The 24,911-nt window shown below is 28.6% G+C and overlaps 2 protein-coding genes across 2 annotated transcripts; one reads left to right on the top strand and one right to left on the bottom strand.

Annotated features, from left to right (window-relative positions):
- The first annotated feature begins 9,627 nt into the window (after nucleotides 1–9,627).
- On the top strand, nucleotides 9,628–12,905 carry LOC106759016 (1-aminocyclopropane-1-carboxylate synthase 1). The gene is made up of 4 exons (XM_014642030.2): nucleotides 9,628–9,868; nucleotides 9,976–10,107; nucleotides 10,197–10,357; nucleotides 11,807–12,905. The coding sequence occupies exons 1-4, from the start codon at nucleotides 9,701–9,703 to the stop codon at nucleotides 12,795–12,797; spliced, it is 1,452 nt and encodes a 483-aa protein (XP_014497516.1). The 5' UTR covers nucleotides 9,628–9,700; the 3' UTR covers nucleotides 12,798–12,905.
- Nucleotides 12,906–18,811: 5,906 nt separating this feature from the next.
- On the bottom strand, nucleotides 18,812–21,874 carry LOC106758038 (heavy metal-associated isoprenylated plant protein 39). Its single transcript, XM_014640932.2, has 3 exons — nucleotides 21,464–21,874; nucleotides 20,919–20,994; nucleotides 18,812–19,750 (listed from the first exon to the last, which is right to left on the bottom strand). Exons 1-3 carry the CDS (start codon nucleotides 21,467–21,469, stop codon nucleotides 19,308–19,310), a joined length of 525 nt encoding a protein of 174 aa, XP_014496418.1. The 5' UTR covers nucleotides 21,470–21,874; the 3' UTR covers nucleotides 18,812–19,307.
- Nucleotides 21,875–24,911: the final 3,037 nt, after the last annotated feature.

The raw sequence follows: 24,911 nt of genomic DNA, 5'->3' as shown, positions 1-24,911 counted from the left end.
ACTTAATTTAATTTCTTAAAACATAAGATAAGAATTGTTTCTATTTATTTAATCATAGGGAATTTTTACTTTAACCTATTTTCTTTAGATACTATTCTAATAAATGAGTTTATAACTGATTTAATATTATAAAATTGATTAAAAATTTATCTTATACATTATTGTAAAGTTTTATTTAAGAAAAAAAAAATATGTGAGATTTGAAATCAATGAATCGTAAATAATTTTATATAGGATATCATAATATTTTTTTTAATTCAAAATGTTAAAACAATGAATTTATTAATTGTTTTATATGTTAATTATTTTACTCTATTACAGATTTTCAACTCAATTCGAATTTTTAATTATTTTTTTCTCATTTTTTCACATTAGAATATTTTTATCTCAAAGATGAATATATTAGTGGTGGTCTTTCCTTTTAATTATTGTTCTAAAACAAAACATATTTTTCCATAAAAAAATGCTTATGATACAATAAACCCTTTAGATTATTCGTTTGTTTTATATCATATTCGTCTAAACTGTTATTCTAGATAGACTTATCTAATCTAATTTATATATGAAATTTTGAATGATCATCTTTATTGTAGAAACTTGTAGTTTTAATTTTCTTTAATTCAACAAGCTAATATTATAATATGATATAGTTTCTTGAAATAAGATAAGTTAAAGAAGAAAGAAGATAACGAAAATTAGAAAAGATGTTGTTAATCAGAAGTTTTCCAATATGAAATTTTCTTGACCGCCTTTACCTAACCACCCAATTTTATATTTTCACCTTGCACATCTGCAATTAAAGTTGGATTCTTCTATCCTAATTGCCTTATTTTGGTGTTAAGTAACAATTACAACACTCTAAATTCATCATTATTCAAATTAAAAGTTCAATTTCACATTGTCTTAGCATTAAATATACTAAAATATGAATGATAGGTCCTATCGAAATCATGTTTTTGATATGTTTATACATGCACCTACTAATTCATTTGTGTGCAATGAAAGGCTAAGAAAGAAACAGAGAGAAGGAAGAAACAGAGAAAATATGGTTATCGAATTTGGAAGAGTAGAAAGCAAACTATAAAACTCAAGATAATTTTCTTTTTTATCTTTTGACTTTTTCCTATGAGCAGACTATTAATACTATATTAATCTCATCTGCAAGGATATAACAGAATATTCTTTGTATTCTGCATATATGCAACTTAAAAAAAAAAATGGTTATCTGGTATTTAAGTGTAAATATTTAATATCCACCAATTCATCCACTACTAAATAAATATAAATTATATTTTATTTTATATAAAACTTAAAAATATTATTCAATATTTAAGTACATATGTATTAAATATGTATTATCTAGAAGTTTCACATAAAGTTAATTCATAGTATATTTAATAGGTATAAATATCACTTTACAAATTAATTTATTTGAGATTGAGTTAAGTTTAAAATTCAATTCCAACACTATCTATTTTACTAAATAAACGTATATATTTTCTTATTTTTATATTTATATTTATTTGAAATTATTAGAAAATTAATGTTTTATTTTAATTTTATACCATTATAATTTTTTCTTATCACGTGACATTGAAGGGAAAAAACTTTGTTAAATAAAAAATTAAATTTAAAAATTTTTCTTATTCTATTGAACTTTTCAGAATTTCATATTTCTTTTAACTTTCTTTTAAAATAATTATTAAATAATTATTTTTAAAAATGTATATATAAATATGAATATACTTTGTTATTCCATAAAGATGGGAGATAAAACATAAATTTTATATTAAATGAATATCAAGAAGAAAAAAAAACATTTGTAACAAGAACCAAATATAATCAAATTTACACACACATCTTCAAGAGTAATGTAGATATAATACATATTAATTTATCAAATATATGAAGAATTTGTGTATGTCATTTCACTTCGAAAAGAAGGATTGATAAAATCAAATACATCTTGGATGGTTGTGAAATTTATTTTTCAAAGTTATATAAATACAATAAATATTAATTATTACCCTAAAATATTTCAATTTACATCTTTAACATCACCAAACTGATTGTTAGTTTTTTTTTCAAATAAATATTAAATTCATAAAACAAAAAACATGATTATACTTCTTTATTTTCTTAAAAAATATAATCTTTCAACATATTTATAATTTAAGCAAAAAATTATTGAACCACGAATACACTAAATTACATGTTGAACAATTACATTCCATTTTAGAACATAATTTTATTAATTTATTTTTTCTTTTTCAATTAACCGAATTCTTATTTATGATTACAAAAACATTATAATATGTAGCTGATAGTAACAATAAAAATAATGCTGATAGTTTTTTTTTAAATTATTATTAGTAATTACTATTAATGTAAATTATTAAATCGTATTTTACTGTTGGTACATGAAAACAATAAAGAATAATATAAATAATATTCGTTATTGATACATTAAATTAAAATCGTAAATATATAGAAGTATGATTTTAGTTTATAAAAATAATAAAATTGTAATCGTACTTTTTTTCACTAAAATTTTAATTTACTCATTCTAATAACATGATTTATTTATTTTTGTAAATATGATAAGAATAATATATATTTTTAAATAATTACCGAATGCATGTATTTAAGCATTTTAATTTATTTTTAAAAGGTTATGTAATTTATTAAAATTGTTTCAAACATGATTTTCTTAAGGATTAATTATATTTTTTAATCTCTTAAAATTCGTTTATTTTTTAAATTTTTATATATTTTGGTTTTTAAATTTAAAAAATAATTGTATTACACTGTTTTTTATATATAAAACACGTTTCATGTGGTTAATGTTTGAGTGTTTGCATCATTTAATATATTTTAATTTAAATATTAATTTGAAACATTTTGATAAATTAAAAAGTTAATATTATTAATTTAAAGTAATTATATTTATATAATTTTAAAATATAAAATCAGAATAATTAAAATCTAAAATATAAATATTTTAATTATACATAAAAAAATAAAAATATAATTAATTTTTCTTAATAAACGAGTAACTCACTTTTCTTTTTAAGAAGAATTTTGCTTTACTTTAAAGAGAAAATTGGAAAGTTTATAACTCCATTTTTGTTTTATAAACTTTTTAAAGTTATCTGTTTTAGTAATTTAAAAGCAAATTGCACAGTTTAAAAAAAATAAAATAAATAACCCTTGTTTCACATGTTATGTGTTATGTGGTCCAAACTTTCTGACATGCATGCACAGTAGCTGTGACCGACCAATATTATAGGGCCAGTAACAGATGATTGTTACTGAAAATATAAAAATCTTTTAAATTTACATAAAATAAGTTTTCAAATCAAGACAGAAAAATATAAAATATATTAATGAATTTTATCACAAGTAAAAGTTGTATAAATTCTATTAATGTCAGTAAAAAAAATTAATACATAAAAAGAAACTATATAATATACAATAGAAGATGGAGTTTAATGTAATACTCCCTATATCAAAATAAACATTGTTATAACGATTTTGTCAATGAAAAGTATTGTAATAATTTTGTCTAACATGTGAGCATCATCAGATTGTTATACAGTTTATAATTGAATGTTATGAAAAATTTAAGAATGTAAAAGCATTTGAGCATCTTAATTTTTACTTTAAATTAGTTATTAAATAGAATTAAATATATTTTTAATTCTTTTAAAATTGAAAGTTGTCATTAAATAAAATTTTGAAATATTTTTATCTTTTAAGTTTAAAAATAAATAAATACAACTTTTCTAATTCAATGGTATTAATTTTTTTATTTATTAAAAGGTTTTCATACTCATGTTTGAATTAGAATATCTAAAAATACAAGAATAAATGAATAACTTAAATGTCAAAGTGATGTGTAAAAAAGATTAAATAAGGTTATAAGAATTATATTTTTTTAATTTTAAATTTTAAACAATTTTTTTATAAAAACACATTTCAATCTTACATTAAAATTTAGAGATTAAAATCATATTGTTATTGATATATATTCTTCACACACATTCATCTTCTTCATATCTACTTTTTTATATTTTTTTTATCTTCACTTATCTTGTTCATACATGTTTCATTCATTTATATATTATTCCCACTTTTTCTTTTCATTTTATTTTGCTAAATATAAAGACCTTTTACAAAAATTATTAGATAATAAGAAATTTTAGCGAAAAAAAAAATCAGCTACTTTAATAACTAATTTAAGCACCTATTTGTAAATTAAAAATTATTACTATCTAAAATAGTTTTTATAATGAATATAAAATTATAATCAGTTTGTCAGTTAGCCACCAATAAATTAGTTTTTAAATTAGCCTAATTTTAAATAATTATAGTTACTATAGATATGATATCATAATTTAAAATAAACTTTTACTTATTATTATGTTAAATGTTTATTTTTCTTGTAGTAATTATAATAAAATACATGAATATAATACTATTTATGTATAATTTATAATTAAATCTACCTAATAAAAGGTTTCAACATCCTTAATATTTCATAAAATATTGGAAAACATGACAAAGAATAGAAGGAAAATGTGTCCAGAAAAAGTGAATTAAGAATTTAAAATAGATTCTAAAATTGGAATAAGTAGCACATTTCTCGATATAAAAGTTAGGTTACGATGACTTGAAGTATAGTGGGGACATAAGAAAGGTGAGAAAGAAAATGTGGCACACGTGTGCATTTTACATAAACATGAGACACACATATGAACAGAGATTATGATGCTAACTTATGTAGATTAAGTGTTTTACATAGAAGATAACATATTGATTTTGTTTTAAGTTTCAAAGGTGTTTGAGTTTAAATCCATGCGAAAATGTCAGCATATCACAGCTTGAGCAATTGACTATATGAGTCTTAGAATAGGCATGAGACACAATAATAATGCTCTTCTTCTGCACTATTCTTAAAACTGCACATGTGACACCTTCATCATCTTAGAAATTACTGTGTTTTTTATTGAAAAAAGTTTCTTTAATAGTAATATTTTTACAATGTTTACGTAATAGTTTATTATTAATCTGTTTCAAATGTTTTTTAAACATAAATTCAAACACATCAATAAAATAATGATACATGTCCTGTTATAAAAAAGTTATTAAAAATAGTTGTCAAATTATCAATATCTTTTTCTATTACACTTTCTTACCATGTTTTTCTCAGGAACTTCAAAACTCTTTTAATACATTTTTAAATGCCCATCATATTAATTTTGTTTTCGTAAATAAGGTTTTGTTAAGTTTAAAATGAGTTGTTACTGAAATTAGTATTTTCACAACTTTTGAATCAACAATGTTGTCACTTGTTCTTTGTAAGTGTTATCATCTCATAGTTAAAATCAGCATGTTAACATCGTTAATTCATAAACATTAATGAATATATCACTTTAATGAAATGCAAAAGATTGTTTTAGTGACAAGATAATTAACATGTAATTTTAAAATAAAATAAAATAAAAAATCTAAACACCAGTATTAGAGATAAAAATAACCATGCCATCACTAATACAATGGTTTCTTGTATTTATACATATATTAAGTCATATGCATTAGGTTAGGTTTATCTCTTTTTTTTTCTTTTATCTCTATTAATAGATAATCAATATTTAATATAAATTGAGTAGAAAAGTATTATAAATTTCTATTAATACAATTCTTTTTATAGAATTAAAAAAATTTCATTAAAAATATATTTCTCTGAATAATAGGATTAATGGGTAACAAAGTTCTTTTCTTTGAGTATTTAATATAATTTCATAGTCGGAATTTAAACTGAAAGAGCATATGAATTGACTATATTCAGGGTTCACACTCGTTGATATTTTATTCATAATATCCTATATCATACTAAAGTAATAATTGTGTTAACATTAAAATTGTTGGGATATATATATATATATATATATATATATATATATATATATATATATATATATATATATATATATATATATATATATATATATATTATAATATTAATAATTTGATTTATAATAAAAAAATTATATATATATATATATATATTTAATGAATGAAGTTCTATTATTTATATTTTTTTTATGAATGACTTTTAATATAAGTTGAGAGCTAAATCAATAACAATATGATAAATGATATTTTGAGACATATAAAAAATTTTATATACTATTCTTTTTTTCTTCTATTTTTTTTTTCAAAAAACTACAAAATATATTTATTTATAATTATTTTATAGAATATTACACGTATCTTACTGCTATGATGTTTGAATTTTTCACATGTTATGAACATGACAGAGAAACTATGGTAAGATTCACGCCAAGCTTCAAAAGTCTTCGTACGTACATGAATTAATCTGTCACTTTATTCACATTCTGTTGTATTTTATACTTAATTATACAAACACCAATTGATGTGAATATTCAAGAGAAAGAAAACTGCTACATTTAAGGTAATGGATATATTCATGCATTTATTCTTAAAGGGTTTTCACACAATATATATGTATATTTTTAATTAATCATATTTTAGTCATTTGTAAAAGAATTTAAACCTACTAAAGTATTAAATGACCTATTAAAATTTTCAACCAAACACAACAGTTCATCAACTCTCATTCAACTTACTAATACCAGAAAAGGGAGAAAGACAAATGGGTGACTCCAAAATGACAAAGAAAAAAGGATTCTCCATTTTTAACCTTTCTCATTCTTACTTAATTAATATCTGATAACTTATATATTTTGGATAATAGAACAATATTTTTTCAGCAGCAACAAAAGTATCAGATTTTACTTAATTTGCATTGTTTGGTTATGATTTTGGTTTCTCAAAATTGATTTTCAGAGAAAAAAAAAATGTAATTTTTTTTAAAATAAATACTTACCCATAAAATGTAATCCAATAAAGTCAATCAGTTCTTCCAAAATAATTAACTTATAAAATAAAATGTTGCTTTAAAATAGAAACATTAGCAACACGTCAATTTGTTAAAATTATATATAAGAATGAGTTTGTATACTATTTTTTTTTTTAATTCTTAACCAATAATGAAAAATATATATCGAAAATATATCAACATTCTTTAACAAAATAGGCGTATAAAACGAATAATGTTTTCCACTATACTGCTCTAGAAAATCCTGACATTATCCTTCTTTCTTTAGCATGGAGCAGAGATAAGAACAATAATATATATCACCCATCAACTTTTTTTCTTTAAATATATAAAATCCATATTGTCACTGGCATCTCTTTATCTTGATGGTATATTACCATATGAAAATAACATTGCAAGAGGTAGTAGATATTTAAAAAGGGTTTAAGGAAATAATTTTGTAAGATTTTTAGGAAAATGATGAGGAGATGAATTATTTAAGAAAGATGATTAATGGAAAAGGATGTTGATGGGCAGATAATGTGTATTAAAAAATGATTTAGTAAATGAAAAATGAATAAATGTGTTCGGAAGGGTTATGAGTCTCAAAGGGATGGATAATGAAGAAGGTATGAATCGTGACGCGGATCTCACTTGGTATTCATCCCCACATGCAAAGTTTGAAGCGAGTGATGATGAGATTATACTTTTACCTAAACTCGAACCATGCATGCCATGAGTTGCAATAGCATCACTTCAGTCTGTCCAAAAAGTCTCTACTTATCCCAGCAAATTTGGAAGTGTTCATCACACTTCATTCTTACTATATCCAGTAAACAAAAGACTTCAAACCCTTATAAGCAACCTAACAAATCCAGTATCCTTTCCTAAATCTGGTATTCACTCTTTAGTCTTGGGACCTACCCTAACACCATTGCAATGTATGTTGCCGTCGTATAATTTAAGGGCACTTCCTTTCGGGAAATCACTAATGCGACCTGTCTCCACCAAGCTACTCCATTTACCCTTTAGGGTATGCACTCCAACACCGACTCTATACTTTTAGGTCCCATCTTCTTTCTTTCTCATTATTCAAAACAAAGAAAAGATTATCTACAACTCCGTTTCTTTTATCAAATTCAATTCTCTCACACTAGTGCAATGAAAGGAAATTGCCTCGGTTGTTTTTGTTTTATGACAACGGTTGCAAAATAATATATACTCAGGTGAGGTAAAAAGTTGAGACTTTTGGTCTCAGTTCAAAAACTGAAACAAAAATGTTATGATTTTGCCTCGGTTTAACAAACTCGAAGCTATAAAGCAAAAAAAAAATGGGTTTATTGTTTCGGTTAGATCCAGAACCGAAATAATAAATCCTTTTTTTATCTCAATTTTTATCAGAATCGTTGTCTAAAGTATTTTTTTTTTAAAAAAAATTTGATTGATTTTATCACCATTTCATATCACACAAATCATATTATATAATCTCATAAACAAACACATAAACAAATTTGTACACAAAAACTTTGTCTAGAAAACATTGTTTTCTATTTATCGAAAAAACAAAAAACATGAAACGCTGTTCAGAAAATACTACATAAAACATCCAACAAACAACCAAACAAAAACATGAAAAATCTAAAACGAAACTAACCTTGAAGGTAATTTAGGGTTGAAACAAAATGAATATATTAATGTGCTTATATAAATAGCAACAGCTAGTTTATATGTTTGACACGACAATAGTAGAAATAGTGTACGTGAGGAAGCGTTTAATATCACCAAGTTGAAATAAGTTCAACCAGAAATGTTTTAACTATTGTTTAGTTCACATTCCTTTATATGGGAATAGTTTCAAACAAAGCTTATTGAAAGAGAGAACATCAATGTGTGGAAAAAAAAAATGAGAATAAATGATGATTTACATATAACAGGAGAAAAAGATAAATAATTTTTTTATAATTACCATGATTTTTATTATTGATATACAACATAAAATAATATTTATATATATAAATATAATTATTAATGGCAGATGAATACATTTTTTTCTCCTTCAACTTCCTTTATATATTTTTTCTATAGTATAAAAAGTGCATTAGACTTTTCTTACATTCATCTTATTTCTCGTATACAATTTCTACCTTTCCTTTGAATGAAACCAAGCGAGGGTAGTTTCACAGGAAACTTCTCCTTCACAGACACTTGCTCATATATTGTTTTTTGACATGTTTTCCAAACTAAAACTCACCAAGAATTTCTTCAACAAATTTATGTATAAATAACATTATATATAAGTATTCCTTTTTGTTGGAAAATTTACGTTAATTAGAAATAAAATCAAATCGAAATTAAAAGTTTCGGGTTTTTGAGTACGTCTTACAGATGTCGCTATGAAATGGGTACTTCCCAATATGTTTTTAATTAGTTAATGTTTATTAAAATTATAAAAATACATGTTATTTTAACTCTTGTTATTTATAATGCTAATCTGTTTTTAGTTAAATTTAGTTAATGATAAAAGGGTATATATAAGTAAATATATTTATTTATACTGATGGTGCACTTCATAATAATTCCACGTTCAAGAGTCATGGTTGAAACACGCAAACTACTATAATTTGACCAAAAAATCCATTAATTTTATTGGGAAATCTAAGCTCCACCTATAAATTCTGAAGTTCTATTCTATATAAATCCAGCAACACTCCCTCCCATTTTGCAAATTGCAGCTCCATTGCTACAATAGCAAGAGTGACCACACAAACACTAAACTACACATATACCAGAATCATCATGGCTTTAAGGAACAAAAGTTTCCAACTTCTGTCTGAGATTGCAACCAACGACAAGCATGGAGAGAACTCTCCTTATTTTGATGGCTGGAAGGCCTATGAATCAAACCCTTTTCACCCCACACAAAATCCTCAGGGTGTTATTCAGTTGGGTCTTGCAGAAAATCCGGTACACTATATGTATTTGATATTTTCTTAGTTTATAGTTTATACAATCTGCGTAGCCACAATGAGGTTTTGCAGCTGATAATGTATAATTTCTGATAACTTTTGCAGCTGACCTTGGATCTGATTCAAGACTGGATAATGAAGAATCCCCAAGCCTCCGTTTGCACACCTGAAGGAGTGAAATGGTTCAAATATATTGCAAACTTTCAGGACTATCATGGATTGCCAGAGTTCAGAAATGTAAGAAAATTATAGTGTGAGTTGATAAGATAGTTATGATATCAGAATGACATAAGAAATGAGTTTTGTTTTGATATTATTTTATGCAGGCTGTGGCAAATTTTATGTCAAGAGTGAGAGGTGGAAGAGTGAGATTTGATCCTGACCGTATAGTTATGGGTGGAGGGGCCACTGGGGCTAACGAGCTAGTTATCTTCTGTTTGGCTAATCCTGGAGATGCTTTTCTGGTTCCTAACCCTTATTATCCAGCGTATGTACCCTCTCTTTCATCACTTCTGTTTTCATTCAATGAATCATACTCTTTCACACTACGTTAAAACTCGACAAAACTTTAAGCAACCACAAACCTTAATAACTATTTTTGTCTTCGTTAATCTTATTATGTTTTAATATATTTTTAAAACTAGTTTTCAATTCACAAAACAAGAGCATTCGACATACAACAATGTGAAGAAAATACTCTTTCATCGATCGAAACTAATGATAATGATGTGATGAATATTTGGCCTACCACCACAATACACAACATCATTCCAACTGTACGCCATTTGGTTCAATGAGTTAGGTGAAGGTTTGCTATTTAAAAAATAAATAAATCCTTAAAAAATACAAAACAACCTGTTAAAAGTTGGATTTAAATAACCAAGTTGTTTTCACACACAATTCGTCATCATCAATATATCTTTTACTAATTTTAAAAGACAAACTACACATACCCTTCATCGAGAAACAGTCTTTCTTTAACACGTTCAAATTTTACCATGTTTGTATAAAAATAAAATGAAAAGAAATATTTTAATTAAATTTATTAATCGTAAAAAGTTAATTTTTTTTTTTTAAGAAAATTCCAATACGATTAAATGACCACCATGTACTGGTTAACATTTGTAGGCTGCTATTATGTACCAGGTGAGTAGTCAACGACACGTGTTATGTAAATACAAAATAAGAGACTTCATGTAGTTGAGTGGACATTTGCCTTTTTAACTTTGAAACCACGACCACCTTAGCTCTCGCTCACGCATTGCAAAATTATATTTTCAGACCAAACTTTTCTCTTCATTGCATTTGACTCTTCCTTTTATTTATAAAATATTATATTTAGTAAATGAAAATGACTATAAACAAATTTTTAAAATAAAATAATACTATTTATGAGTGTCAAATGGAAGTATAATCAAAATCCAGTTTCATAGTGTCATCTTTTCGTTTAAAGAAAAGGACACGACACCATAATTGTTTTTATACTATTATTTAATACCACTCCTTGCTTTTATTTTAGAAATACGAAGATTAGTTTTTATTAAGATATTTTACGGTTAAATGATAGTCATGTCAAATAATTTTATTTTTTTTTTACAAAAAAGAAGAAATTCTTGGTTCTTAGCTAGATAAACCCAGAGAATATTATTAATTCTCACAAGTTTGTAAAGTTAAAGTCTATCCAATGTTTCGTAGCCTTTACCATGGAAAAATCTGCAGTCAACTAATTCAAATCCTTAATTTGTCTGGCCTCAGAGACCATTACAACACAGCAATCCGTCAACAAATTTGAATATAACTTCCTGTTCATAATATTTTGTAACAAGAAGTGTCAAAGTTAACATATATAGATATATATATGAATGTTTCATCACGTGTTACGAGAACGACATGTTTGATTTATCTGACGTAAATTCTGCGTGTTTTATTATTGCAGATTTGCCCGAGACTTGTGTTGGAGAACTAAGGCTCAACTCATTCCCGTAGAATGTGACAGCAGCAACAACTTCAAGATAACGAGGGAGGCTCTTGAAGAAACATACGGCAAAGCAAAAGATGGTAATATCAACGTGAAAGGGTTGATCATAACAAACCCTTCGAACCCTCTAGGAACCACCATGGACAAGGAAACACTGAAGAGCATCGTGGGGTTCATCAATGAGAAGAACATACACTTAGTGTGCGATGAAATATATTCTGCCACAGTGTTCAGAGCTCCTTGCTTTGTGAGTGTCTCTGAAGTGATACAAGAGTTAGAGCACTGCAATAAAGACCTTATTCACATTGTTTACAGTTTGTCCAAGGACTTGGGGATTCCGGGGTTGAGAGTTGGGATAGTTTATTCGTACAACGATGAAGTGGTGAACAATGGGAGGAAAATGTCAAGCTTTGGGTTAGTCTCAACTCAGACACAGTTTCTTCTGGCTGCGATGCTTTCTGATAACGAGTTTGTGGAGAGGTTTCTGGCAGAGAGTGGAAGAAGGTTGGGTGCAAGGCATAATCACTTCATAAAGGGCCTTGAAAAGGTGAACATTACTTGCTTGCCAAGCAATGCAGGGCTTTTCTTCTGGATGAACTTGAGGAGCTTGCTGAAGGAAAAAACATTCGACGGTGAAATGATGCTGTGGCGTGTGATCATCAACGAGGTGAAGCTTAATGTGTCACCAGGTTCAGCTTTCAATTGTCCTGAGCCCGGTTGGTATAGGGTTTGCTTTGCTAACATGGATGATGAAACTGTGGAAGTTGCACTCAAGAGAATCAGAGCATTTGTTGGCAAAGAGACAGGGAAACCAGTGGAACTCAAACGTTGGAAAAGCAACCTTAGACTCAGCTTCTCATCAAGAAGGTTTGATGAGAGTGTTATGTCACCTCACATGATGTCACCTCATTCACCAATGCCTCACTCACCCCTTGTCAGAGCCACTTAGTTAGACCAGTATATATATGTACCTTAAAAACTTCGTATGTGTTAAGAGTCAAATTACATAATGGTTTTTCTACTACATATGTCATTTAAACTTATGTTTGTGACGTTGTCCTGGATGTGTGGACAGCTAACTCTTATGTAGTTAGGTAACATAAACGATTTGTTCAATCAAGTTATTTATAGTATGAATTATGAATTTATGATTTCAAAATATGCTTCATTCTGTAACTTTTCCTCCCCTGGGTATGTTAAATTCATGGAGAATAACCGTTTTCTCCTATATATTAATGGCCTAATGAACCTTGAACATTGATTGTTCAATTAGGAAACTGTTCTTTTAGGAAGATAAAATATGCTATATAATTCTCTTTTAAAATACTCAATTTCAAACTTGTAATTTACTTAAAGTTTAATTAATCGTATCTAAAATGATAACTCTATCCTTTCCAACAAAAATAATTGTTTTTAGTCTTAGAAATCCAAAGTTTTGGTATCCAGTCAATAATTGAATGAGTCTATGCAGAAACTTTAGACACCAAAGTACTTATACAAATAAATATATATATTCAATTTCCACGGTGATCGAAAATTTGTAGAGTAAGTGATAATTATAATAAGAAACTTATCAGTAAAAAAAGTTATTGGAACTCATCTCACCATCATGCATGCGTGGCTTGATTGGTTCCACCAACATGTGCTAAAATTGAACGAGTGGATAATATATATATATATATCAAAGTCATTATTCAGTTGTTTGAGTATATATCTGTATACATTGAGATAATGAGCTTATATAATTTGCATTGGCTATTAGAAAGTCGGTTTAAGCCTAACTCAACCTTACAAAACTGACTTATAAAGTAAGGTTTGTATTTCATTTATATATTATAAATTAGTCTTATTTCTAGTCGATGTGAGACTTCCAACATACCCCTTCACGTCGAGGTATAAACATCTTGTGCGTGATAGTAGAAATTTGATGGTCCAATATTGACCCGACAACGGGTGGAATAAAAAGAGAAATGCTCACTTAGAACTCGTTAGGATAGACTTTAATCATGACTCTAATACCATATTAGAAAGTGGGTTTAAGTCTAACTCAACCTCACAAGACCAGCTTATAAGGTGAAGGTGAGGTTTGTACATCACTTATATATTATAAATTAGCTTTATCTCTAGTCGATATGAAACTTCCAACATTCGCCATCTGCACTACGTGATTGCATGAAGTGCAGAGGAAATTTGGGTAGAGAAGATGTGTTTCCGTTTTTAGCATAGGTAGATATGTGAATCCTTTGTGTAATTTGGTCAAGGTGTGTTGAACTATGGAAACTGAAATGTAAGTTTCATTTTAGGTCATTTTCCACCATGTGGGGGGACAAACTGACCCACAAAATTGACAAACTTTATTATTAGAATTTAGTTACATGTCATTCAAATTGTTTTATGGTAAAAGGAATTGACATGTTTGCGAGCTTTTCTTGCCGTATGGGACATGGATACTCTTCCAGTGCACTGTGCCTTCACAATAAATAATAACCTCAGCAATGTCAAAGTTGCAGAATTTTACCTGATAAGCCTTGACAGTGATCTCAACATCAACCAAAGAAAGTTGCAATACATTTGTGGGGTAAACTATGTGTATTGGACAGTGATGAATGAAGCCCTTTTATAGAATCTGAAAGTGACACAGACAGTTTTAACTGCTATTCATCACTTCATAATTTTAAGGAAATAATGGCTTCTGATAATGTTATTCAAGTTATGTTGTTCATGCCGTGGAGAAACTTTCAGACAAAATATTAATGTTAGATTTATCAAAGAGGTTTATTAAAAAGATATAATATTAACGAGATTTGAGTCTACTCACATAAGAAATTAACGTTTCTCTTTATTCAAAATTTTAAGAAAAATGGATCTTTTACTTTTTTATGTAGTATTCTATTTTTTTCATTTTTATTCAATCTTGAATTCCCATAAGCATATTTAATTGTATAATGTGTTGAATTTGATCTTCTTAAAATCATAAGATTGACACATTTCTTTGATGAGACACCACTTAAGTAATCTGAGTAAACAATTTCAAATAGAGAAAGCTTATCTCGAAACGCTAAGAAAAATCTAAACAAATTTAACTACTTAAAGTATGTTAATATCTAGTCACATAGGATTTATGGAATTTTGGAATAACATATCGCCTTATTGTATACACTTTTGGAATTTTATTACTTTCAGCTTCTACAGTATATCTACCAAATTCGTTATATGTTCCCATTATATCACTCAAGTATATATATTTTTTTTTATAATTTTGGATTAATGTGATTTACGAATTATGCAAAAATTTCAGATTTTCTTAATTAGTAATTTTGTTTACATATTATATATATTAATTATATGAAATCTGTTGAACTTGTATATATACACAAGATGTGTGCAAATATATAAATTGTTAATATATATTTATATATATAAATTGTAGTGCATTTTTGTTATTTAGGTGAGCTACCTCTAAAATAAGTATAGCTCATTCTAATAAAGAAAATATATTTTTAACATCGGTTATTACATTAATCCAGGTTGAAAGTCTATACTTTTAACTTTGTCCTGTTTAACATTCATTTTAAAATCAATATTGAAATATTCAAAGAATCAATGTTAAATAAGTTTTTTTCACTGATGTCAATATCATGAGTAGCTAAATCTTCATTTATTAATATTAGATATAATCACTAAAACTTTCCTCTATATTTTTATTATATACATATATATATTGACAAACTATAATAGTTCTATTATTCTTCTCATTTAATATTTTATATATGTGTTGATAAGTTTTCAATCTAAGATAAAATAAAAATAATTAAATAATTTGTCAAAGAACGAATATTACTTATTAATCATCTTTAAATCATTAAGCTTAATCTAAGTTTATTATGTTTAATTAATAAATGACTATGATCCAAATATATCTAGAATATGCTTGGTAATGCTATTCATGATAAGAAATTATGACAATAAAAAATATTTAATGTACTTAATAAAATGAAAAAGTGAAAAACAAAGTTTTATCTCAAGGTATTTATATTATAATTTTCTACAAAATCTAACTTTTTTCAATTTAAAAATGAAAAAAAAATAGTATGTTGTTTAGTTTTTTGTTTTAATCCTTATTATCATATCAGCTTTCCTTTTATTTAACTTTTGTAAAATAAAATTAGTATCTTCAATTCCATTTACTGGTTTTAAAGTTTTTTTTTTTTACCATAACAGTGCACTTGAAAAAAATGTTAACAATAGATAAAAAAATGTAAAATAATATTTAATTTTATTACTTAATGGAAATATTTATAATTCATGATTTACTGTAAAACTTATTCATAAAAAATATTTTAATAACACAGTTGCACAAAACTTAATAATAAGTTGTAATTAATAAAACTTGTATACATTCAAAGGTTAAAATAAACAATTTATTCTTTACAGGACTACACTGTAAGTGTTTTATTAGATCAAATATATAAACGAGAGGAATGAATACTAAATCAATTTTAAAATGGAAAACTTTGCTAGTTTGAATTAATTCAATTATTGGGTTAATTGTTTTTAGTTCTTAAATTTAAAAAAAAAAAAAAACATATAGTTCTTGTAATAAACTTTGTACCAATTTCATCATGATATTTTATGAATGAATTTATGGTTAAACATTTATGATATGACAAACAGTAAAAACAGCATTGTACAGGACGTAAATTGAACATCAACATACAATGCAACGCAGTTTATTAATTATTCTGAAAATAACTGCTTAATTTTATTTTTTTTTAATTTCTATATCAAAGATTACTATTGTCAAAGTCTAAAAACACATGAACCGAAGGATGACTCCGATTACATTTTTTTTATTATTTTGTGGCCCTTCTGATTTTATGGACCTTTTGCCCATACCTATTAAGGCTGACAAAAGTAGTCCATTTGAAAGTTCCACATATATAATTTTAAAATATAAATGAGTGGAAAGTTCGATTTTAATTGTTTTCTCATACACAAAAATAGCAGTGAGATTCTTGTCACAAAATTTTTTTAGAGTGATCAGATTAATTATTAATTTTAATATTATTGACGAATTTTATAATAGAAGATAAGGTTTAATAGGTTCGGAGGTCTCTATATTTGGGGTTTGTTTCAATTGGGTCCTTTAATTTTGAAAGTGATCAATTAGGTTCCTAATTTTGTCAATTTGAATCAATAAAAGTCTTTCCGTTAAATGCAGTTAACACCGTGAAGTTTTTGAACATGTGGCACAGGGATTTCACCCTTGGAAGCATCAGCGTGCCACATGTTCAAAAACTTCACGGCGTTAATTGCATTTAACAGAAAGGCTTTTATTGATTCAAATTGACAAAATTAGGGACCTAATTGATCACTTCAAAAATTGGAGGACCCAATTGAAACAAACCTCCAAATATATGGATCTCCGAACCTATTAAACCTAGAAGATAACACAGGAAATACAATGCCAATTAAACATTAATCTATCCCAAATAAGGGATTAGTAACTAAAAATCTTAATATCTTTTTAGTCATCTTACACTTAGATTCATAATAGATAGAAGTGATTCCTCCATGAAATACTTTTCATTACAAAACAAGTTCAATTAATGAAATTAAAAAACTATAAAACCTATTGACTTTGATATATAAAAATGACTTCAACCTAACCTAACCCTTTGAATGTATTTAAAATCTACCAAATGGTGATCCTTTCCTATGTAAGCAATTTACTTTTACTCAAGTTGTGCTGTTGGGTATTTGATGCTTTAATATGTTAATATGTGAATCTTGTTCCCTTGACTTTGTGTTTCATTATTGGAATGACAAAGCTGAACAATGTTAATCATGAACACACCGACCATATCTTATAATGACGTGGAATTGATTCATTGTTGTACGTAAACGTTTGGAAATTGGAAATTCTGCCTAAAGCATTCTAGGCTGTCGAAAATGGAAGACAGCCATTTTAGTCTCTTGGTCTTAATTATTTTTTACTTACAAAGTAAAAACTTAGAACAAAGTGAAAAGTAAATTAAACAAGTGTGTAGCTTTAAAATAATAGTTCCAAAGGGTGCGTTGGAAGGAGAACATTTTAGGAGGGACAAGATGCATGTGTAAGGTGTGGAGAAAGTTGAAATGGTAAATACAAAACAGGAATCTGCATAGCATTGTTTAGTATTAGTTAATCACATGCACGCCTTGGCTTTGCAATGTACAAGAAGTACAAACAGTTTCCATGTGGAATGAGGATGAATACAAAAGCAAAACATGACATGCCACCTAAAAAAGTTATGGGGGTAGCTTAGGTTATTCTGTCTTTAGGAAGGAACACAAAAAACAAAAAGGGAATTGAGATTAAGGGCCTAAAGGGATTACTTTAATTATACACCACACCACTAAGTCCTCATATATTAAAAAACAAGCAAACAGATCTAATAGATAGGCATGAAGCACAGCTTCACAAATAATCAATCAAACCATGATTCTATACCAGAAAACACCACAGGCTACCTGCTTCCCAACTAGAGATAGTGTGAAAAGACATTTTAGAAAAAGAGAATCAATCAAACGGTTAGATTAGATATATACTTGGTTCAAATTTAAATACTCATCCTTTAATACTTGGTTCAATGTTGAAGAAAAGAATGAAATACTAATAAAAACAATGGTGATGATGAATTGGACCGACCATTTGAATCATGGTTAAATGGGGACCTTGAAACTTCAATCATTCAATGTAGATATGAAGAGATGGGACCATAGAATCGTGTGAGTGGCCATGTGGTATTCACTTTTGAACAAGTTGTGTTTGCAACACAAATGCAGGGTTCTGAAAAGGGAAGGAGAAATGGGTGTCCCACCCTCAGATCTCAACTACGTGATGGGGTACCCTTTGCTTTTCAGCCACACTGCCCCACTTGACAAAGGACATGACTATACCACGGAATAAAAGAAAAGGAAAGAAAAGAAACAAACATTTTTCTTTATGACATCAAGTGGCGGTGAATGTGATAAGAGATTGAGACCTCTACCACCATTTTGACCATTATCAAAGCATATGCTTGGCGTTTTCAATCTCTTTTTTTACACATTTTTTCTGTTTACGTCACCACCACAACACTGATTACTAATTGCTCATTCATTCTTCTACTTCATACATGCAACAACTCAAAAGGAAACTAACATCAACTGTCATTACATTTCTGATCATTGTCAAAACAAATCCCCCAAAATTTTATTCCTCTCTCTCTCTACACATTGCTAATCTCCCAAAACAACTAAACAAGACACCACCACCACCACCACCAAAATATATACAAGCAGTTTCTTTCTATCTTCATGAAAGAGTTGGCTTGATTCCATTACAAGTAGAGAAAGTTTGATATATATATATATATATATTATATATTATATATATGTCTTTCTTTCTTCATGTTTTCTTCCTCAGCTTGATGTTTTAACAAATGGTACAAGCATTGGGATTCTCTTCCATGCTTTGGACATAGTAATATGTGGTCATGTGTGGATTATAAGCCCTATAAGCCTTTACCAACTCTAGAACTGGATCTGGGGGTGGGGCTGGTGCCTCTTTCTTCTTCTCCTCTTCTTTTTTCTCTTCTTCTTTCTTCTCTTCTTTTTTCTCTTCCTTCTTTGGCTCTTCCTTTTTCTCCTCTTCCTTTTTGCCTTCCCCCTCCTTCTTCCCCTCTTCCTTCTTCTCTTCCTCCTTCTTTGCCTCTTCTTTCTTCGGCTCCTCTTTCTTCTCAGGCTCCTTTGCTGGACCTACTGACACTATGTCTGTCTGCCAGTACTTCCGAAGTTTGCTCACCACATTCACCGGATCAACTGTTCCTATCACTGTCAATTTCTTCTCCTTCATGTCCATAGAGATAGCATCAATTCCTACATGTTTGCACACAATTTTATTGTTAGGAGTTCTTTACCTTACAATTATCACATTCATCAAATGAAAAAAAAAAACAATACAATGCCTTCTGTTTCTTTATCTCTCTGCTACTGCATAAATTATCACACTTCAAATGCTGAAGTGTCCAATCCAACTAACCACACCAATCCAATCAAACAAGAACTGTCTTTTCCAACAATGTTTTGTTGAATCCATGATATCTTCTCATTCAGAGTTAAAAGACTAATTCTTTAAAGTGCAAAGATTTATTCATTTCTCATCAGTAACCTTCTTCCTAGTTGAAATATCCTTATTCTTCAGACTCCAGATACTGTTTAATAAGTTAGTCATTGAAAGTTACCAATTACAAACTATCATGCTATATTTAGGGAACTTAATTGACTGTTAATTTAACAAGTAAATTTTTTAAGCAAAACATTTGGACCTTGATCTTTGTTTTTTATATAAAGGTTACAGGCACCACTGATAAGCGACACCAGAAAGAGAGTGCAACCAACCCCATCCCTTCAAAAGCACGAAAACCAAATTCAAAATATTTTAACATAACCACAGAACAACTTCATGACATGCTAACTAATATATTAGATCGCTGTCAATTATGAAATAGAGAAGCTGGATATATATATATCTTAATTAATATAACGCATTTGGTATGTCTTCATCCCCAGACAAAGGCATGACATATATGTAACAAAATGGCCCAGACATTTATTCAATATGGTTGTATCTAATATAATAATTACAATTATAGCATTGCTTTCGTTCACTTTCAGAGTATTTGTTTATATACTATTATCACATCATGTACGGTACACACTTAACAAGTTTGAATATGATAATCATCATAAGTATTAAAAAAGTAAAACCCTGCAATAAGATGGGATAGTATATGATTAAAAAATAGTGGTAAAATATTCTGCGGGACCAAAGTTAACCAAAATGGTTAAAATGACCACATAGATCTCTGCTCAAATATCACGTGACAATGATTTGGAGGTTCCGTCACACCATCAGGTTAACCATCATTTTTTCATCACCCAGATCTCAGAATTTTGTAACATTCCCCAGATTTGGGCATTCCCAAACCATAGATTTTAGTTAAGATGGTATTTTTGGAAAAAAGGGTGAACAATGATTTGATACCTGAAAGTGTTGAAACTGTTTTCAGGGCCTTCTGTTTAGCCTTGTCATCTGGCAAATCTAACTTGAGTACAAACTTCTGCAAACAAAAGAGAGAAAAAAATGAATCAGAGTGAGTGATTCCCTCAGCCCAGATTCAAACCACAATAACCTAATCGTAGCAGAGCATATCCATAGCAGCAAATCCGAACCAAGTAAATAAAGTGGCAAACTTGAAACCTTTTATGGCATTTTATGCATGCCCCATATGTTCAATCAAATCAATTACACATACCCCATATGTTAAAATATAACATATCCACGAATCTGATGAAGAATATGACAATATTCATTTCAGATACAGAACCCAGATCTTTTATACAGAAGGAAGGGGCAGAAACAAAAAGAAAAAGAAAAAGAGAGAAAGAAAAGCAGAAAGTTGGAGGAGAATCAAAAGTGAACCATGTTCATGAGTCAAAGTTCAGAAGTGAATTATGATTACAAATTATAAATTATAAATTGTGAGGAAAGGATAAAGAGAATCCAGAAGTGGAAAGTGGGAATCATACCTTCATGTTTTTTATCCCTCTATGGTTTGGAGGGATGCGAGTGGAGATGAAAGGAAGAGAGAAGAAATGTGAAAAACTTGAAGAGACTGAGAAGAAGAAAAGTGGTTAGCTTGAATTGGAGATGAGATGAGAAGAGAAGAGAAGAGAAGAGAGAGTGCAATACGAAATCTATAATGGTATGTTGAAAAAGATGGAGAGTGAAGAGTTGGACAGATTTTAATACCAGAAAATCCGAAACAAAACAAGGTTTGCAGAATAGGAGAGAGAAAGAAAAGCTAGAGAGAGAGTAGGTGTAAGAAAGAAACGGAACGAAAACAAAGGGAAGCATGAAGTATGTTAATGTTATGTAGTAATATGTAATATGTTATTTACAGAAAATAATGATGGTGGTGTTGTTGTTGTAATAATATTTACAGAAAATAATGTAGGAGGGGCTATAGGGAAAGAGAACAGAGTGAGCCCCTCCACTCTACGCATGAAACTGTAATCACAAAGCAAACTTTATATCACTCTGACTCAGCATACGGCCACGCGATGCTGCTCAGCGAGTGACCGCTTGGTGCAGTGCAGGGCCACCACAAACATCAATTCTTTCGAATATGTGTTTGCATGCAAAATATAATTGTATGGTACTCAAGATAGGCGGAACGGTTAATTTTGGATCATAGGTTAAGTTATTCATGATTCGATTATAATTGAGTCAATATTAAAAAATATTATGTTTGATCATGAGTACGTCGAAGATATTGTTTTCGATTGAACAAATAAAATAAATTAATAAACTAACAACAAAATATTAAAAATATTGATAAATAATTATAGTTTAAAGAATCGGTTAATGAATAATAAACCGAAATTGAAAGTAAAATTGTTTTGGTGAAATTATGATAGTTTAGGGTCTATGAAATAACTTTTAAAATAGAAGACTAAGCCGTAAAGGTAAGCAGTTTTGAATTAATTTTGAGTACTTACTTTATATTGAATATTATCACTATTATCATGTAAAGTTATTGACTTGAGCATCAAAGTATCTTTTGCAGATATCCTATTTATCAATTAGGACTTGAAGAGCTTGAAATAGAAAAATCAAAAATCAGAAAATAAGGAAAACAATAATAGAAAGGTGTGTCTCTCGATCCTACTAAATTATATACAGAAACAATAATCTTTAAATATCACATTTTTTATTTATGTTTATAAATATGTGACAAGTTATATTATTTCATTATCTTTTACCTATGTTATGTAAGAGATTTTATGTAAATAATATGTAAACATGTGAGAATGTTGGACTATTTATCATTTCTCATTTATTTGAAAGAATACGCGGTTACTTTTGACATAACAGAAAGTTTTGTTTTGTCAAGATAAATACTTAGACGTACAATGATTCACTTTAACATCTCTCATCTTTTGATACTCTGGTGATGCTGATTGCTGCGAAGAATAAGAATGATGAGAGTTTTGGGAATAGAATCTTAAGTAAATTTTACAATTCAGTTTAATTATAACTTATTTTGAGAAATAACACCACTTTTTCACAAAGTTTGATTGCGCATCTTGATAAATAAACTGCTTTTTAAGAATTAATATATTCTTTAATAGAACTCCAGTAAATTGACATATAAGATAATTTATTCCGATAACATGATAATTAATTCACGTTAATTATGAATAATCATCATTGTAATGTATGTACCCATGGTTCATATTGGTAGTTCAAGTATGAGGAAATTGATCAATTTCAGAATAAGATAAACATATAATTAATCAAAATAAGTCAATAGATTTAAAAGAAATTAGGTTGTGATTAAGTTGATCATAATTAAAATTTTATGGACAAAATTATAAATATAAGTTAAATATATAATTGTTGAAACTTTTATTATATATTTATTATAATATTAATAGTTTTATCGATCAAATTTGGATTGACTTTAATATCGAAACATCTTTAACAATGTATTTCCAATCAGCTGGAGAATAACATACTCATGGAGAAGATAGCATTGGAACATGCAAGAAGAAAATTGTTTTAAGTAAATGTTTGACTCTACACCTGAAACATTTTAGCACTCACCGTAGGGTTAAGCCAAAACTGTTGGAACCCACATATTAATCACTAGGAACATGGCAAACAACATTGTATTGGAGAAAGTTGCGAATGATCAGATGGACTTAAGGGAAATGATGTGGAGATGCAAAGATAGATGGACGAAATGTAAAGAAAGTATGACAAAGAAATCAAGGCGTTACGAGCTGAGAACATGATCATCCGACAAGAAAAGGATGGCAAAGATCTTATGTCATTCACTCCAACTTTGTAGGGACAAACTAAGCAACACTGAGAAGAGCCATACTGAACAGTTCAGACAAGCAACTTCGGAGCAAGTAAGGACAATAGCTAATCTGTTGTGACTATTGACACATCCAGTTTACTCTAATTCACTATGGCATCCCTTTGTTTGACAATTGGAGGAGGATGTTAATGTTTAACAAGTATGATGGATCCATTGACCCGAATGAGTACATATGAATCTTCATAAACCAAATGGTGTTGTATGATGACTGATGTCATATGGTGTAGAGTTTCGCCACCTCTATGAAGAAGGATGTCATGGCTTGGTTTGCTCTATTACCGACCAAATCTATGGACTACTTTGCAACTATCCGATCGAGATTCAGAACTTAGTTCGCCACAAGTTGACCACATCATCTAACGTCGATTGCTTTAGTCAATGTTAGGAAGGAGAAAAATAAGTCATTTTAGGCCTTCATGGAAAGGTTTAGAAATGTCCTTGCAAATCTGAAACTTTAACCCTAATGTGGTCATGCACCATCTGATCAATGCGACAAAGACCATTCCCAAAATCTTGGAAAAGGTCCTCAGCGTTGACTTATTGCCTCATAAGAAGTATACGAATCTCAATGCCGATGGAAACAAACAATGTCTCTATCACTACAACCTAGGTCATACCACGAAGGAGTCCTCTACATTGATAGAAGAATTGAAGAGCTCATCAGAGTTGGCCACCTAAGGAAATTTGTAAGAAAGGATCACTTGGAGTGAAGTCCACCTTGTCGACAAAGTCTGGAACACAACCCTAAAAAAGAAAACCATGGGATTAGGCAGAAAAGGGAGTCGTCCAAACAGAAGAGTTGAAGTAGTGATTGCCCGCTAAGGGGACACATTAACACCATCTCAAAAGGAATTGCAAGAGGTGGCTCCTCTAGCTCATCACGGAAGAGGCTCGTCCACAATGCACCTGGTCGAGAGAAAGATAAGAAGCATACCTTCAATCGCATTTACATATGAAGACTTTTAGGCTTCGAGAGGTTAAGTACACCATTCGGCTTTTCAACACGGTCTTCATAAAGAAGTCGAGTGGCCAATGATGAATGTGAACCGACTTCACCAATTTCAATAACAAAAAACTAATTACAATAC

The sequence above is a fragment of the Vigna radiata genome, chromosome 4, assembly GCF_000741045.1.
Source record: "Vigna radiata var. radiata cultivar VC1973A chromosome 4, Vradiata_ver6, whole genome shotgun sequence".
Classification (NCBI taxonomy): domain Eukaryota; kingdom Viridiplantae; phylum Streptophyta; class Magnoliopsida; order Fabales; family Fabaceae; genus Vigna; species Vigna radiata.
This window is presented reverse-complemented; position numbering and strand designations above follow the sequence as displayed.